This window comes from Mustelus asterias, chromosome 9 (assembly GCF_964213995.1).
Source record: "Mustelus asterias chromosome 9, sMusAst1.hap1.1, whole genome shotgun sequence".
In the NCBI taxonomy this organism is placed as follows: Eukaryota; Metazoa; Chordata; class Chondrichthyes; order Carcharhiniformes; family Triakidae; genus Mustelus; species Mustelus asterias.
In genome coordinates, this window is record NC_135809.1 from 66,190,638 (window position 1) to 66,209,293 (window position 18,656).

Sequence of the window (18,656 nt, forward strand, 5' to 3'; positions counted from 1 at the left end):
CTCTCACTCTGGCAACCTTTGTCCACTCTCACTCTGGCCACCCCTGTTCCACTCTCACTGTGGTCATTCCTGTCCACTCCCATTCTGGCCACTCCTGTCTACTTGCCCCTTTCCTCTTTGTGATTCAGTCGTGTCCAGTTCCACTAATTCCTTACTGCCAGTAAGCATTACTTATATTGCTGGGCAGTTTTCTTGATGATTGAGTCTAGGTTTCACTGAAATTCCTTCAGCCAATCGCTGCTCTGTCGATTCCATCTCTTTAGAAGCAGCTCTCTTCTCTAAACTATTTTCTTATTTTTAAAAATATTTTTCCTTTTCAAATGCTGAAATGTCCTGTAGTCTGTAAAAGAAACAAAATAACTTGAATTTATAATGCATTTTTAGGGGATTGTGGTGGCCAGTTTATGCAAAGCGTAATTCCACAAACAAGTTGGTTAAGCCATCTACTTTGTGATGTTGGTTGGAGTACAGATATTGCCAAAGTCATCAAGGAGATCTCTGCTCTTCTTTGATGTTGTGCAATTTATTCCATTGAGCTGGGGATGGAAATGGCGGGGATGGGGTTGCGGAATGTGGTCAGACAAGGCCTCAGTGTAATATCCTGCTTGAAAGGCCTGAGCTCCTCCAGTCCAGCATTTGCTGTATATACAGGTGAGACATGTCAGCCTGGATTCATGAGTTCAAGTCTCTGAGTTTGAATTGAACTCACAATGCTTTGACTCAAAGATGAGAATATTGCTGACTGAACTGTGGCTGACCCTATACCCGTTTATGGTTCTAGTCCTGTGACCCTGTGGTAAATTGTTGTTTGGTACAAAAGCCCTCTGTGTGAAAACACAGCTTCCAACTGGTGATATCTATCAACCTTTGCCCTCTACCCTTCTTTCAAACACTTCATAATGTTTTCATTCCGGTGGGAAAGCAGTGACGTCATGGTAATATCATTGGACTCCTGATTAAGTGCTCTGGGAACATGGGTCAAATCCTACACCAATAGCTGGTGGAATTTAAATTCAATTCATAAAATCCCTGTTTGAAAGCTAGTCTCAATAATGGTTACCATGAAACTATCATCGATTGTTGTAAAAAACCCATCTGGTTCACTAAAGTCCTTTAGGGAAGGAAATCTGTCGTCCTTACCCAGCTGGTCAGTCCTACATGTAACTCCAGTTCCACAGCAATGTGGTTGACTCTGAATTGCTCCCTCTGAAATGTCCCAGTTGGATCCTCAGCTCAAGGAGAACTACGGATGGGTAATTAATGCTGGCTTTGCATCCCATGAGAAAAAAAACTTGTTTTACAAGCCTTTTGATTCCTGGGAACATCCTCAAACAATATTTAACTAAAGCCACACTTGGTTAACAGCCAAATGGTGCTTGAACATTTATCAAATAGCCATCAGAAAAATAAAAATGCAAAACAGTTGTTCTGTCTCTAGATATAGATAAGGCTGACTTCCAACAGGGTGTGACAGACTGCATTGTCTATTGAAGAATATTATTAGTGATCAAAACAACATAAAATTGGGGAGAGATTTTCAATACAGAATTGAATACGAAACAGAACCAATTTATACCCCTCAAGGACAAGCCAAATAAACACAGCCATGGACACCTAATGAGGTAAGAAAACTAAATGAATCAGCAGACGAGAATGCCAAAATTAACTTTTGTGCTGAGAGAGAACGAGAAAAAGTGAAACGCTAAGAATTACAAAAAAGAATATGAAAAGAAACTCACAATGGATTTCAAAATTAACGCACACATCTTTTCTAATGACATTAGGAAAATGAGAGGAGTCACCAGCAGTGAAAATCGATAATACTGAGATTGTCAATGAAAATAAAGAAATGGTGAATGTGTTAAATTGTTTGTATCAGAATTCCCAGTAAAGAAAGAGACCAAAATTCCATTCACCCCAATCAAACTAATACGGAATCAGAGCAATGAAGAAAATAATGATGATTAAAGATTGACAAATTGAAGATGGTCATTGCCTGTCACTTGGGTGGCACAAATGTTATTTACCAGTGGACTATTTTGAGGTTCCCTTTTATGCTATATGCCATTTTATTCTCATGTTCACTCTTGACCAATCTGAGTTTTCCTCTTCACTTTGCTTCTCTACTTATTGTATTAGGCCAGGTTCTTACTGAAAGAATTCACCTGACATGCATCTTGCTCCCTCTATGTTTTATCATATTTTCTATCTTCCTCGTGGTCCAAGGAGCCATGGCCTTGATTCCCCTGCCTTTCACACCCAGTGGAATGTTCCTAGCCTGTACCACAAAAATATCCTCAAAAATCACTCATTATTATACGAGTTATTTTATGTCAGTCTTCTATTTCCCCTCCCCCACCATTTCTAGGGGCGGCACGATGGCACAGTGATTAGCACTGCTGCCTCACAGCGCCAGAGACCCGGTTCAATTCCGGCCTTGGTGACTGTCTGTGTGGAGTTTGCACATTCTCCCTTTGCCTGCATGGGTTTCCTATCCCTAGTGTGGGCTAGGTTGATTGGCCATGCTAAATTGACCCTAGCGTCAGGGGATTAGCAGGGTAAATATATGGGGTTACAAGAATAGGACCCGGATGGGATTATGGTCGGTGCAGACTTGATGGGCCAAATGGCCTCCTATATTGTAGGGATTCTATCTAACCTGGGTAAATCTGTTTGCTTTAGAATTTAGATCTCAATCTAGAAGTTCTATGTTAGATTGTTTCTGGCTTTTCTCTATTACTAATCTAAACCTCATGAATCAATAATCACTCTTACCAACTGCTCCCATGCAAAAAAACTTGGCCCACCTAATTTTCCAGCAGTAGATCCAGTAATGTCCCCATTCTAGTTGGGCTGAGTTCATACTGACATATTTCAGAAAAGTTTGCCCCTCCTTCCTCTTTATTCTCGCATTAACCCAACTGATATTTGGATAATTCAAGTCTCCCAGTGTCATCATTCTACAGCTTTTGCACATTTCAGTGATCTCCCTACAGATTTACACCTCTTGCCCTCTTACTATTTGGAGCCCGAGAGAATATCCTCTGTAGTGTGATCATACCCTTTTTTCTCAACTCTCAGCAACTTGATTCTGTTCTTGCTTCCTCAAGTACATTTCAAACACTACAATATCTCCCATAATCAGTACTGGCTCTCCGCCTCCCTTTTTTCCTTCTTTACGTTCGCTGAACACTTTATATCCTTGCATATTCAACACCCACTATTTTAAGCCATGTTTTTGTTATTGCCACTACATCATTTACCCACATGTGCACTGGGACTGGGCATATGAAGAGAGCAGGTTCTGTGTGCCAATGGGCAGAATTTCAGCAGGGAGGGAGGAAGTTAAAAAGTGTGAAAAGGAAGCTTCATTCCATGTGAGACATCTTAGCAAGAGTCACAATAGGAATATCAAGCTGGCCATGCTGCAGGAGAGAAGGCTGCAGGATCTTGTGGCAGCAGTTCAGGGCAGCGGGCAGCTAGCTATTCAAAGGAAGGTGTTGCATCTCAACAATACTGAGATCAGTGACCTTCATGAGGTTCACCAATGTGGTTAGTGGACAATTTCTAATGAATGGGAAGGAGGATGAGCTTGAGTATCGACTAGCTGATATACTATAGGAAATATAGTGAAGAGCAATGATTCATTGATTAATTTTTTTTCTGTTTATGTTTTTAGGCTATTTCAGATAATGGGTTACTAAGAAAGTCACGAGAGAATCAAGTGAGTTTGTCCATACAGCCGACACAGACACTATGCCTCTGTGTACGGAGTGACCCCTGTCCACACTGACCCTGTGTACACAGTGACCCGTGTCCACACTGACCCTTGTCGGCACTGACCCCGTGTACAGAGTGACCCCTGTCCACACTGACCTTGTGTACAGAGTGAACCTTGCCCACACTGACCCCATGTACAGAGTGACCCCTGTCCACACTGACCCAATGCTTTCAGTGTTCATTTTTCATCCTGCTTTGGCCTCTGACACCATGTTAATTCTGACACCACAGTGACCTTTGCCAGTCTGCATGAAATGTGTATTGTCCAAATTCGAACCCAGTCTTTGTCCAGGGCATTGTTTTGGTGTTGCACACAGTGCAAAGAATGACCCTGTGAAGCTCAGGGTTTCTCTTCCCACTCACACGCAATGCAGAGCAGGATTCCGTGTAGCTCAGGGAGCCTTTTCCCAGTTACACAGTGTAGAAAAAGATCCCAGGATTTGTTGGTGGATTTGATTCTGTGTTTTTATATTTTAGGAAATTTTAGGACGAGAGGCACAAAGCAGGAAGACAGAGAAACATGTGAATTAGTCCCTGCTGAAGATAGAGAGTAAACATTACCCTCACTGACCCTGTAGTACAGAGTGACCTCGTGTACAGAGTGACCCCCTGTCCACACTGACCCCGTGAACAGAGTGAGCCCTGAACACAATGAGTCTCTGACTACTATCGAGCCTCAGAACCTTATGGAGTGGAATCTGTGTGAGTGGAGATCAACAGAAGCATGTCTCAGAAAATCTTTTGGGATGAGTTAAAAGGCTCCCTAACCAAAGTTTTGCTTCTATGCATAGATTTAAAGAAGGTATTATTGGAGGCCAGGTAATGATTGAGTGGCATCCTTCATATAAACTGGGATTGCAACGGGATCTCGATCAATTGGGCCAGTGAGCTGACGAATGACAGATGGAGTTTAATTTAGATAAATGCAAGGTGATGCATTTTGGTAGACTGACACAGGGCAGGACTTACTCAGTTAATGGTAGGGCATTGGGGAGAGTTACAGAACAAAGAGATCTAGGGGAACAGGTTCATAGCTCCTTGAAAGTGGAGTCACAAGTGGACAGAGTGGTAAAGAAGGCATTCAGCATGCTTGGTTTCATTGGTCAGAACATTGAATACAGGAGTTGGGACATCTTGTTGAAGTTGTACAAGACATTGGTGAGGCCACACTTGGAATACTGTGTACAATTCTGGTCACCCTATTATAGAAAGAATATTATTAAACTAGAAAGAGTGCAGAAGAGATTTACTAGGATGCTACTAAAACTTGATAGTTTGAGTTATAAGGAGAGGCTGGATAGATTGGGACTTTTTTCTCTGGAGCATAGAAGGCTGAGGGGTGATCTTATAGAGGCCTATAAAATAATGAGGGGCATAGATCAGCTAGATAGGCAATATCCTTTCCCAAAGGTAGGGGAGTCTAAAACTAGAGGGCATAGGTTTAAGGTGAGAGGAGAGAGATACAAAAGTGTCCAGAGGGGCAATTTTTTCACACAGAAGGTGGTGAGTGTCTGGAACAAGCTGCCAGAGGTAGTAGTAGAGGCGGGTACAATTTTGTCTTTTAAAAAGCGTTTAGACAGTTAGAAGAGTAAGATGGGTATCGAGGAATATGGGCCAAGCATGGGCAATTGGGACTAGCTTAGGGGTTTAAAAAAAGGGCAGTATGGACAAGTTGGATCGAAGGGCCTGTTTCCATGCTGTAAACCTCTATGACTCTATGGGACAGTCAAATTGGCAAGAGTGTTCTCGAAGATGGGTTGGTAGAATGTTTTCATGATTATTTCTTGGAGCAATACTTTATGGTTTTCGATTAAGGATAAAGATAACGATGTCTTAGATCAAGTATTGCATAACAAAGCAGAGTTAATGAGCATTGTCATAGTAAAAGGGCGACATGGTGGCACAGTGGTTCGCACTGCTACCTCTCAGCACCAGGGATCTGGGTTCAATTCTGGCCTCGGGTCACTGTCTGTGTAGAGTTTGCACGTTCTCCCCGTGTCTGCGGGGGTTTCCTCCAGGTTACCCGGTTTCCTTCCACACTTCAAAGATGTGTGAGTTAGGTTGAATTGGTCCTTCAAAATTGCCCCATAGTGTCAAGGGGACCAGCCAGGTAAATATGTGGGGTTATGGGGATAGGGTAGGATTGTTGTCAATGCAGAATCGATGGGCTGAATGGTCTCCTTCTGCATTGTAGGGATTCTATGTTTCTCTGAAAAAAATCCTTTGGGAAATAGTAATCAGAGGGAAACAGATCCTGGAGAGATGTAGTAATAACAGGGTTGTCGTGATGGGAGACTTTAATTTCCCAAACATCGATTGGAATATCCCTAGGGTCAGGGGGTTGGATGGGGAGGAGTTTGTTAGGTGTGTTCAGGACGGTTTCCTGACACAGCATGTGGATAAGCCGACAAGAGGAGAGGCTGTACTTGATCTGGTACTGGCTAATGAGCCTGCACAGGTGTCGGATCTCTCAGTGGGGGAGCATCTTGGGGACAGTGATCATAACTCTATCGCCTTTATGCTGGCATTGGAAAGAGATAGGATCAGGCAAGCTAGGAAAGTGTTTATCTGGAGTAAGGAGAAATATGAAGCCATCAGGCAGGAGATTAGAAACATAAATTGGAAGGAGGTATTCTCGAGGAAAAGTACCGAAGTAAGGTGGCAGATTTTCAAGGATTGTTTGTCTGGAGTTCTGAACAACAACGTTCCGATGAGACAGTTGAGGTTTTAGTAGGTTACGGGAACCATGGTGCACGAAAGCTGCACTGAACCTAGTCAAAAAGAAAAGGAAAGCGTACAAAAGGTTCAGAGAGCTAGGCGATGATGGGGATCTAGATGAGTATAAGGCTTGTAGGAAGGGACTTAAGAAAGAAATTAGGAGAGCCAGAAGGGATCACGAGAAGGCCTTGGCAGATTAAGGAGAACCCTAAGGCATTCTATAAATATGTGAAGAGTAAAAGGATGAGATGTGAAGGAATAGGACCTATAAAATGTAAAGGTGAGAAAGTCTGTACAGAACCGGAAGAAATAGCAGAGGTGCTTAATGAATACTTTACCTCGGTATTCACGGTGGAAAAAGATCTGGATGGTTGTACTACAGGATTGTGGCGGACTGAAAAGATTGAGTTTGTGGATATTAAGAAAGAGGATGTGTTGGAAATTTTGAATAGCATCAAAATAGATAAGTCACCGGGACCGGATGGGATGTACCCCAGGTTACTGTGGGAGGCGAGGGAAGAGATTGCAGAGCCTCTGGCGACGATCTTTGCGTCGTCGATGGAGACGGGCGAGGTTCCGGAGAATTGGAGGATTGCGGATGTGGTTCCTATATTCCATAAAGGGAATAGGGATAGCCCAGGAAATTACCGACCGGTGAGTCTAACCTCAGTGGTTGGTAAGTTGATGGAGAAGATCCTGAGGGACAGGATTTATGAACATTTAGACAAGTTTAGTATGCTCAAAAGTAGTCAGCACGGCTTTGTCAAAGGCAAATCGTGCCTTACGAGCCTGGTGGAGTTCTTTGACAATGTGACTAAACACATTGACGAAGGAAAAGCGGTAGATGTGGTTTACATGGACTTCAGCAAGGCGTTCGATAAGGTCCCCCATGCAAGACTTCTCGAGAAAGTGAGAGGGCATGGGATCCAAGGGGCTGTTGCCTTGTGGATTCAGAACTGGCTTGCCTGCAGAAGGCAGAGAGTGGTTGTAAATGGGTCTTTTTCTGAATGGAGGTCGGTCACCAGTGGAGTGCCCCAGGGATCTGTTCTTGGACCCTTGATGTTTGTCATTTTCCATAAAGGACCTGGATGGGGAAGTGGAGGGATGGGTTGGTAAGTTTGCCGACGACACGAGGGTTGGTGGTGTTGTGGTTAGTCAGAAGCTGCAGCGTGACATAGATAGGATGCAAGACTGGGCGGAGAAGTGGCAGATGGACTTCAACCCGAATAAATGTGTAGTGGTCCATTTTGGCAGGCCAAATGGGATGAAGGAGTATAATATCAAGGGTAAGACTCTTAGCAGTGTAGAGGATCAGAAGGACCTTGGGGTCTGGGTCCATAGGACTTTTAAATTGGCCTCGCAGGTAGAGGAGGTGGTTAAGATGGCGTATGGTGTGCTGGCCTTCATCAATCGAGGGATTGAGTTTAGGAGTCGGGTGATAATGATGCAGCTTTATAAGACCCTCGTCAGACCCCACTTGGAGTACTGTGCTCAGTTCTGGTTGCCTCATTACAGGAGGGATGTGGAAATGATTGAAAGGGTGCAGAGAAGATTTACAAGGATGCTGCCTGGATTGGTTGGCATGCCTTATGAGGATAGGTTGAGGGAGCTCGGTCTTTTCTCCTTGGAGAGACGAAGGATGAGAGGTGACCTGATAGAGGTGTACAAGATGTTGAGAGGTATAGATCGGGTGGATTCTCGGAGGCCTTTTCCCAGGGCTGAAATGGTTGCTACGAGAGGACACAGGTTTAAGGTGCTGGGGAGTAGGTACAGAGGAGATGTCAGGGGTAAGTTTTTCACTCAGGGTGGTGGGTGAGTGGAATCGGCTGCCATCAGTGGTGGTGGAGGCAAACTCGATAGGGTCTTTTAAGAGACTTCTGGATGAGTACATGGGACTTAATAGGATTGAGGGTTATAGATAAGCCTATATATAGGCCTAGGTAGGTCGGGACATGAGCGGCGCAACTCGTGGGCCGAAGGGCCTGTTTGTGCTGTATTTTTTCTATGTTCTATAATGAGAATTCCATTTTAAGATTGAAAGTGCTATACTTTATTCACAAACAGGAACTTGTGGTTCTGGATCCGCAAGTATTCAGAACTTGCAGGGAACATAAAAACTGACTGTAAAAGTTTCTATTGATACGTAAAGAAGAAAAGATTGACAAAAACGAGTGTAGGGCCTTTATAGTCAGAAACAGGCGGTCGCTCCTGTGTCGCTCGGAGAGCCTTTTCCCAGTTACACACACTGTAGAGAACGATCCCGTATAGCTCGGGAAGCCTTTCGCCCTCCAATCCAGTGCCGATCATGATGCCTGCCTCAACTAAAAGCGTTTGCACTTCCGGAGTCTGTATCCTACCATTCCCATCCTATTCATGTATTCGTCCAGTTGCCCTTAAAGGCCGCTATCGTACCTGCTCCCACCACCTCCCCACAGTGTCGAGAATGATCCCATGAAGCTCGGGGAGCCTTATCCCAATTACACACAGTGCAGAAAATGATCCCATGATTTGTTGATGGATTTGATACTGTGTTTTTATAATTTAGGAAATTTTAGGACGAGAGGCGCCAAGCAGGAAGCGAGAAAAACAAGTGAGTTAGTCCCTGCTGAAGATGGAGAGTAAACCTCGCCCCCAGTGACCCTGTGTACAGAGTGACCCCCTGTCCATGCTCATTCTGTGACCCCTGTCAACATTGACATTGTGACCCCTGTCCACACTGGCCCTGTGCGTGGAATGACCCCTGGTTACACTTAAACTGGGTACAGAGCGACCCCTGCCCATGCTGACCCCGTGTACAGAGTGACCCCTGTCCACGCTGACCCTGTGTGCAGAGTGGCCCGTGTCTGTGTTGACCCCGTGTACAGAGTGACCTCTTTACACACTGACCCTGTGACCCATGTTCACACTGACTGTGTGTACAGAGTGACCCCTGTCCGCGCTGACCCTGTGACCCCTGTCCATGCTGACCCTGTGACCCCTGTCCACACTGACCCTGTGACCCCTGTCCACACTGACCCTGTGACCCCTGTCCACGCTGACCCTGTGACCCCTGCCCACGCTGACCCTGTGACCCCTGTCCACGCTAACCCTGTGACTCCTGTCCACGTTGACCCTGTGACCCCTGTCCACGCTGACCCTGTGACCCCTGTCCACACTGAGCCATGTGTCCCCTGAGGCCTGTACTCCAACTCATTTCTAACTTTTAACCTGTTTGTAAAGTGATCACTGTCCACAGATGAACACATGTTCAGAATTACCCTGTTTGTTACTGATCACAAATCTGCTACACACCATGTCCGAAATCTCAGGGGGCTGTTTTCCTGTGTGGCCGTGCAGAGAATGATCCCCTGAAGCATGGGGAGCCTTTTCCCAGTTACACATGATTAGAGAATGATCCCAAGAAGTTCAGGGAGCCTTTTCCCAGTTGCACACAGTGTAGAGAATGATCCCAGGATTTGTTGGTGGATTTCATAGAATCATAGAAATCCTACAGTACAGAAAGAGGCCATTCGGCCCATCAAGTCTGCACCGACCACAACCCCACCCAGGCCCTACCCCCATATCCCTACATATTTACCCACTAATCCCTCTAACCTACGCATCTCAGGACACGAAGGGCAATTTTTTTAGCATGGCCAATCAACCTAACCCGCACATCTTTGGACTGTGGGAGGAAACCGGAGCACCCGGAGGAAACCCACACAGACACGAGGAGAATGTGCAAACTCCACACAGACAGTGACCCAAGCCGGGAATTGAACCCAGGTCCCTAGAGCTGTGAAGCAGCAGTGCTAACCACTGTGCTACCGTGCTGCCCAGGGGTTTTGTGTTGTGTGTTTTTATCTTTTAGGAACTTTTAGGATTAGAGACACAGAGCCAGAAGCCAGAGAAGCAAGTGTGTTAGTCCCTGCTGAAGATATAGAGTAAACTTCATGCCCAGTGGCACCGTGTGCAGAGTGACCCCCTATCCATACTGACCCCCTGTACAGAGTGAGCTCTGTCCACACAGGTGTGGTGTACACAATGCAGATATGTATTTTGATATCTATATTCCCAGTTACAGCCAGTGCAGAGAACCATCCCAGGATTTTTGATGGATTTGTATTTGTGTTTATCTATTTTAGGACAATTTTATACCTCAGCTGCAAACGACACTTCCAGTGAAAAAAGGGAGTTAGTCGATCGTATCGAGAGAGAGTGACCCTTGTCCACAATGACCCTGTCAAGCCTGACCATACTGACCCTGTGATCCCTGTCCATATTGACCCTGTGTCCCCTATCCACATTGACCTTCTGACCCCTGTCCGCACTGATCCTGTGACCCCTTGTCCACACGGACATTGTGACCCCTGTCCACACTGACCCTGTGATCCCTGTCCACACTGACCCTGTGACCCATGTCCACACTGACCCTGTGACCCCTGTCCACACTGACCCTGTGACCCCTGTCCACACTGACCCTGTGACCCATGTCCACACTGACCCTGTGACCCCTGTCCACACTGACCCTGTGACCCCTGTCCACACTGACCCTGTGACCCATGTCCACACTGACCCTGTGACCCCTGTCCACACTGACCCTGTGACCCCTGTCCACACTGACCCTGTGACCCATGTCCACACTGACCCTGTGACCCCTGTCCACACTGACCCTGTGACCCCTGGTCATACAGACTGTGTGTACTGAGTGACCCCCTGTCTATACTGAACGTGTGACACATTTGCGCACTGGCCATGTGTGCAGATTTTTCCTGACTTTCTCCCCTGAAGTAAAGTACACGATGACAGTTTCTGACATTTAACCCACTGTCCACGGATTAACATGTGTACAGAATCACGCCATTTGTTAAAGGAACAGAAATCTGTTGCAAACCATGTCGGGAATCTTAGGGGGTTGTTTTCCTGTAACATAGTGTTTAGAATGATACCGTGATTCTCAAGGAGACCTTTCCAATTTACACACAGTGTAGAGAATGATCCCAGGAAGCTCGGAGGGTCATTTCTCAGTTACACACAGTGTAGAGAACGATCCTTGATTCTTGACTGATAAGTGGGTCCGGGGTTATGGGGAAAAGGCAGGGAATGGGTGAGAAAAAAATCAGCCATGATTGAATAGCGGAGCAGATTCGATGGGTCAAGTGGCCTAATTCCGCTCCTATGTCTTATGATCTTATGATCCGTTTATCTTGGGGAGCCTTTTCTCAGTTACACACAGTGTGGAGAATGATCCCAGGATTTGTTGGTGGATTTGATTCTGTGTTTTTATATTTTGGGAAATTTTAGGATGAGAGCACAAAGCAGGAAACCAGAGAAACAAGTGAGCTCGTATCTGCTGAAGACAGAGAGTAAACTTCAACCCCAATGATCCTGCGTACAGAGTAACTCCTGACAAAACTGACTCTGTGTACAGAGTGACATCTGTCCACACTGACCCTATGTACAAAGTGACCATTGTCCACACTGACCCCGTGCAGCGAGTGGCCCCTGTCCATATTTATCCTGTGACCCCTGTCCACATTGACGCTCTGACCCCTGTCCACATTGACCCTGTGACCCCTGTCCACATTGACCCTGTGACCCCTGTCCACATTGACCCTGTGACCCCTGTCCACATTGACCCTGTGACCCCTGTCCACATTGATGCTCTGACCCCTGTCCACATTGACCCTGTGACCACTGTCTACATTGACCGTGTGGACATTGTGGCCCCTGTCCACACTGACCATGTGTGCCATGTAATCCCTGTCTACACTGACCCTGTGACTACTGTCCACATTGACCCTGTGATCTCTGTCCACTCTGAACTGTGACACATTTCCACACTGACCATGTGTGCAGATATTTCCTGACGACTTCTCTCCTGAAGTAAAGTACACTATGACTCATTTCAGACCTTTAACCTGTTTATAAATTGTCCACTGTCCACAGATTAACATGTGTACAGTATCACAGCATTTGTTAAAGGAACAGAATCTGTTACACACCATGTCGGGAATCTCGGGGCTGTTTTCCTGTAACTTAGTGTTTAGAATGGTACCGTGATACTCAAGGACACCTTTCCAATTTACACACAGTGTAGAAAATGAACCCGTGCAGCTCGGGGAGCCTTTTTCCAGTTACACAGTGTAGGGAACGATCCCACGAAGCTCGGGGAGTTATTTCCCAGTTACACACAATGTAGAGAATGATCCCAGGATTTGTTGGTGGATTTGATTCTGTGTTTTTATATTTTAGGAAATTTTAGGACGAGAGGCACAAAGCAGGAAGCCAGAGAAACAAGTAAGTTAGTCCCTGCTGAAGATAGAGAGTATACTTCACCCTCACTGACCCGGTGTACAGTCATGTCTGTCCACACTGACCCCATGTACAGAGTGACCCCTGTCCGCACTGACCCCATCGACAGAGTGACCACAGTCTGCACTGACCCCGTGTGGAGAGTGACCCCTGTCCACACTGACCCTGTGGATAGACTGACCACTGTTCACATTCACCCCATGTACAGAGTGACCCCTCTCCGCACTGACCCCATGTACAGAGACCCCTGTCCACACTGACCCCATGTACAGAGAGACCCCTGTCCACACTGACCGCATGTACAGAGAGACCCCTGTCCACACTGACCCCATGTACAGAGTGAGCACTGTCCCCATGGATGAGGTGTACACAACGTAGATATTTATTTTGGGATCTCTATTCCCAATTACAGCCAGTGCAGAGAACGATCCCAGGATTTTTGATGAATTGGTGTTTATGTTTATCTATTTTAGGACAATTTTGTATCTCAGCTGCAGACCAGACTTCCAGTGAAACAAGTGAGTTAGTCGATCGTATCGAGAGAGAGTGACCCTTGTCCACGCTGAATCCATTTACATGGAGACAGACCCCTGTGTGTCGCTGTGACTCCTTTCCACAATGACCCTGTGACACCTGTAACCCCTGTCCATATTGACCCTGTGACCCCGGTCCACACTGACCCTGTGACCCCGGTCCACACTGACCCTGTGACCCCGGTCCACACTGACCCTGTGACCCCAGTTCACACTGACCCTGTGACCCCTGTCCACATTGACCCTATGACCCCTCTCCACACTGACCCTATGACCCCTCTCCACACTGACCCTGTGACCCCGGTCCACACTGACCCTGTGACCCCGGTCCACACTGACCCTGTGACCCCTGTCCACGCTGACCCTGTGACCCCTGTCCACGCTGACCCTGTGGCCCCTGTCCACACTGACCCTGCGGCCCCCGTCCACACTGACCCTGCGGCCCCCGTCCACACTGACCCTGCGGCCCCCGTCCACACTGACCCTGCAGCCCCCGTCCACACTGACCCTGCGGCCCCCGTCCACACTGACCCTGCGGCCCCCGTCCACACTGACCCTGCGGCCCCCGTCCACACTGACCCTGCAGCCCCCGTCCACACTGACCCTGCGGCCCCCGTCCACACTGGCCCTGCGGCCCCCGTCCACACTGGCCCTGCGGCCCCCGTCCACACTGGCCCTGCGGCCCCTGTCCACACTGACCCTGCGGCCCATGTCCACACTGACCCTGCGGCCCATGTCCACACTGACCCTGTGACCCCTCTCCACACTGACTTGTACAGCATGACCCCTGTACATGCTGACTCCATTTGGAGTGACCCCTGTCCACACTGACCCTGGGACCCTGTCCACACTGACCCTGTGACCCCTGTCCACACTGACCCTGTGACCCCTGTCCACGCTGACCCTGTGACCCCTGTCCACGCTGACCCTGTGACCCCTGTCCACGCTGACCCTGTGACCCCTGTCCATGCTGACCCTGTGACCCCTGTCCACGCTGACCCTGTGACCCCTGTCCACGCTGACCCTGTGACCCCTGTCCACACTGACCCTGTGGCCCCCGTCCACACTGACCCTGCGGCCCCCGTCCACACTGACCCTGCGGCCCCCGTCCACACTGACCCTGCGGCCCCCGTCCACACTGACCCTGCGGCCCATGTCCACACTGACCCTGTGACCCCTCTCCACACTGACTTGTACAGCATGACCCCTGTACATGCTGACTCCATTTGGAGTGACCCCTGTCCACACTGACCCTGGGACCCTGTCCACACTGACCCTGTGACTCCTGTCCACATCGAAGATGTGAACCCAGTTCACACTGATGTGTGATCCCAGTCCACACTGACCCTGTGACCCCTGTCCGCATTGACCCTGGGACCCCTATTCACACTGACCATGTGACCCCAATCCGCACTGATCCTGTGACCCCAGTCCACATTGACCCTGGATAGATTGACTCGTGTCCACACTGACCCCGTGTGCAGTGTGAGCCCTGTCCACGCTGATTCCATTGACCCTGTGACCCCGGTCCACATTGACCCTGTGACCCCGGTCCACATTGACCCTGTGACCCCTGTCCACATTGACCCTGTGATCCCTGTCCACAATGACCCTGTGACACATTTCCGCACTGGCCATGTGTACAGATTTTTCCTGACTATTTCTTCCCTGAAGTAAAGTACATTATGATCCATTTCTGACCTTTAACCCGTTTGTAAATTGTCCACTGTCCACAGATTAACATGTGTACAGAATCACGGCATTTGTTAAAGGAACAGAATCTGTTACACACCATGTCGGGAATCTCGGGGGGCTGTTTTCCTGTAACTTAGTGTTTAGAATTATACCATGATTTTCAAGGGCAGCTTTCCAATTTGCACACATTGTAGAGAATGATCCCGTATAGCATGGGGAGTAATTTCCCCAGTTACACACCGTGTAGAGAATGAACCCATATAGCTCGGGGAGTTATTTCCCAGTTACACACAATGTAGAGAATGATCCCAGCATTTGTTGGTGGATTTGATTCTGTGTTTGATATTTTAGGATGAGAGACACATAGCAGGAAGCTAGAGAAACAAATGAATTAGTCTCCGCTTAAGATAGAGAGGAAACTTCACCCTCACTGACGCCGTGTACAGAGTGAGTCCTATCCCCACTGACCCCTTGCACAGAGTGACACTTGTCCAGGCGGGTATGGTGTACACAATGTAGATATGCATTTTGGGATCTCTATTCCCAGTTACAGCCAGTGCAGAGAACGATCCCAGGATTTTTGATGGATTTGAATTTGTGTTTATCTATTTTAGGACAATTTTGTATCTCAGCTGCAACCCAGAATTCCAGTGAAACAAGTGAGTTAGTTAGTCGATCGTATCGAGAAATTGATCCCTGTCCACACTGACCCTGTGACCCCTGTCCACAGTGACCCCCGTGTACAGTGACCCCTGTCATTTCAGTACTGAACATGTGTGCAGAATTTTCCTATTTCCCCCCGAAGTAAAGTATGGGCGGCACGGTAGCACAGTGGTTAGCACTGCTGCTTCACAGCTCCAGGGACCTGGGTTTGATTCCCGGCTTGGGTCACTGTCTGTGTGGAGTTTGCACATTCTCCTCGTGTCTGCGTGGGTTTCCTCCGGGTGCTCCGGTTTCCTCCCACAGTCCAAAGATGTGCGGGTTAGGTTGATTGGCCATGCTAAAATTGCCCTTAGTATCCTGAGGTGCGTAGGTTAGAGGGATTAGTGGGTAAATATGCAGGGATATGGGAGTAGGGCCTGGGTGGGATTGTGGTCGGTGCAGACTCGATGGGCCAAATGGCCTCTTTCTGCAGTGTAGGGTTTATATGATTTCTATGACCCATTTCTGACCTTGAACCCATTTGTAAATTGTCCACTGTCCACAGATTAACATGTGTACAGAATCACGGCATTTGTTAAAGGAACAGAATCTGTTACACACCATGTCGGGAATCTCGGGGGGCTGTTTTCCTGTAACTTAGTGTTTAGAATTATACCATGATTTTCAAGGGCAGCTTTCCAATTTGCACACATTGTAGAGAATGATCCCGTATAGCATGGGGAGTAATTTCCCCAGTTACACACCGTGTAGAGAATGAACCCATATAGCTCGGGGAGTTATTTCCCAGTTACACACAATGTAGAGAATGATCCCAGCATTTGTTGGTGGATTTGATTCTGTGTTTGATATTTTAGGATGAGAGACACATAGCAGGAAGCTAGAGAAACAAATGAATTAGTCTCCGCTTAAGATAGAGAGGAAACTTCACCCTCACTGACGCCGTGTACAGAGTGAGTCCTATCCCCACTGACCCCTTGCACAGAGTGACACTTGTCCAGGCGGGTATGGTGTACACAATGTAGATATGCATTTTGGGATCTCTATTCCCAGTTACAGCCAGTGCAGAGAACGATCCCAGGATTTTTGATGGATTTGAATTTGTGTTTATCTATTTTAGGACAATTTTGTATCTCAGCTGCAACCCAGAATTCCAGTGAAACAAGTGAGTTAGTTAGTCGATCGTATCGAGAAATTGATCCCTGTCCACACTGACCCTGTGACCCCTGTCCACAGTGACCCCCGTGTACAGTGACCCCTGTCATTTCAGTACTGAACATGTGTGCAGAATTTTCCTATTTCCCCCCGAAGTAAAGTATGGGCGGCACGGTAGCACAGTGGTTAGCACTGCTGCTTCACAGCTCCAGGGACCTGGGTTTGATTCCCGGCTTGGGTCACTGTCTGTGTGGAGTTTGCACATTCTCCTCGTGTCTGCGTGGGTTTCCTCCGGGTGCTCCGGTTTCCTCCCACAGTCCAAAGATGTGCGGGTTAGGTTGATTGGCCATGCTAAAATTGCCCTTAGTATCCTGAGGTGCGTAGGTTAGAGGGATTAGTGGGTAAATATGCAGGGATATGGGAGTAGGGCCTGGGTGGGATTGTGGTCGGTGCAGACTCGATGGGCCAAATGGCCTCTTTCTGCAGTGTAGGGTTTATATGATTTCTATGACCCATTTCTGACCTTGAACCCATTTGTAAATTGTCCACTGTCCACAGATTAACATGTGTACAGAATCACGGCATTTGTTAAAGGAACAGAATCTGTTACACACCATGTCGGGAATCTCGGGGGGCTGTTTTCCTGTAACTTAGTGTTTAGAATTATACCATGATTTTCAAGGGCAGCTTTCCAATTTGCACACATTGTAGAGAATGATCCCGTATAGCATGGGGAGTAATTTCCCCAGTTACACACCGTGTAGAGAATGAACCCATATAGCTCGGGGAGTTATTTCCCAGTTACACACAATGTAGAGAATGATCCCAGCATTTGTTGGTGGATTTGATTCTGTGTTTGATATTTTAGGATGAGAGACACATAGCAGGAAGCTAGAGAAACAAATGAATTAGTCTCCGCTTAAGATAGAGAGGAAACTTCACCCTCACTGACGCCGTGTACAGAGTGAGTCCTATCCCCACTGACCCCTTGCACAGAGTGACACTTGTCCAGGCGGGTATGGTGTACACAATGTAGATATGCATTTTGGGATCTCTATTCCCAGTTACAGCCAGTGCAGAGAACGATCCCAGGATTTTTGATGGATTTGAATTTGTGTTTATCTATTTTAGGACAATTTTGTATCTCAGCTGCAACCCAGAATTCCAGTGAAACAAGTGAGTTAGTTAGTCGATCGTATCGAGAAATTGATCCCTGTCCACACTGACCCTGTGACCCCTGTCCACAGTGACCCCCGTGTACAGTGACCCCTGTCATTTCAGTACTGAACATGTGTGCAGAATTTTCCTATTTCCCCCCGAAGTAAAGTATGGGCGGCACGGTAGCACAGTGGTTAGCACTGCTGCTTCACAGCTCCAGGGACCTGGGTTTGATTCCCGGCTTGGGTCACTGTCTGTGTGGAGTTTGCACATTCTCCTCGTGTCTGCGTGGGTTTCCTCCGGGTGCTCCGGTTTCCTCCCACAGTCCAAAGATGTGCGGGTTAGGTTGATTGGCCATGCTAAAATTGCCCTTAGTATCCTGAGGTGCGTAGGTTAGAGGGATTAGTGGGTAAATATGCAGGGATATGGGAGTAGGGCCTGGGTGGGATTGTGGTCGGTGCAGACTCGATGGGCCAAATGGCCTCTTTCTGCAGTGTAGGGTTTATATGATTTCTATGACCCATTTCTGACCTTGAACCCATTTGTAAATTGTCCACTGTCCACAGATTAACATGTGTACAAAATCACGCCATTTGTTAAAGGAACAGAAATCTGTTACACATCATGTCGGGAATCTCGGGGCTATTTTCCTGTAACATAGCG

General features: G+C 47.4%; 1 protein-coding gene across 8 annotated transcripts in view; it reads left to right on the forward strand.

The window, feature by feature from the left end:
* The window catches only part of LOC144498728 (protein-methionine sulfoxide oxidase mical3a-like), a 702,250-nt gene that overhangs the window by 291,060 nt on the left and 392,534 nt on the right, over nt 1-18,656 (forward strand). For 5 of the 8 annotated variants that reach the window (XM_078220301.1, XM_078220303.1, XM_078220304.1 and 2 more), the window contains exon 15: nt 12,733-12,777. The exons of 2 other annotated variants lie outside the window; for them this stretch is intronic. In XM_078220301.1, coding sequence (XP_078076427.1) covers nt 12,733-12,777 — 45 coding nt within the window. Of the gene's footprint in view, nt 1-3,679; nt 3,725-12,732; nt 12,778-18,656 lie in introns of all 8 variants that reach the window. One more of the 8 variants, XM_078220302.1, reaches the window with a different exon arrangement.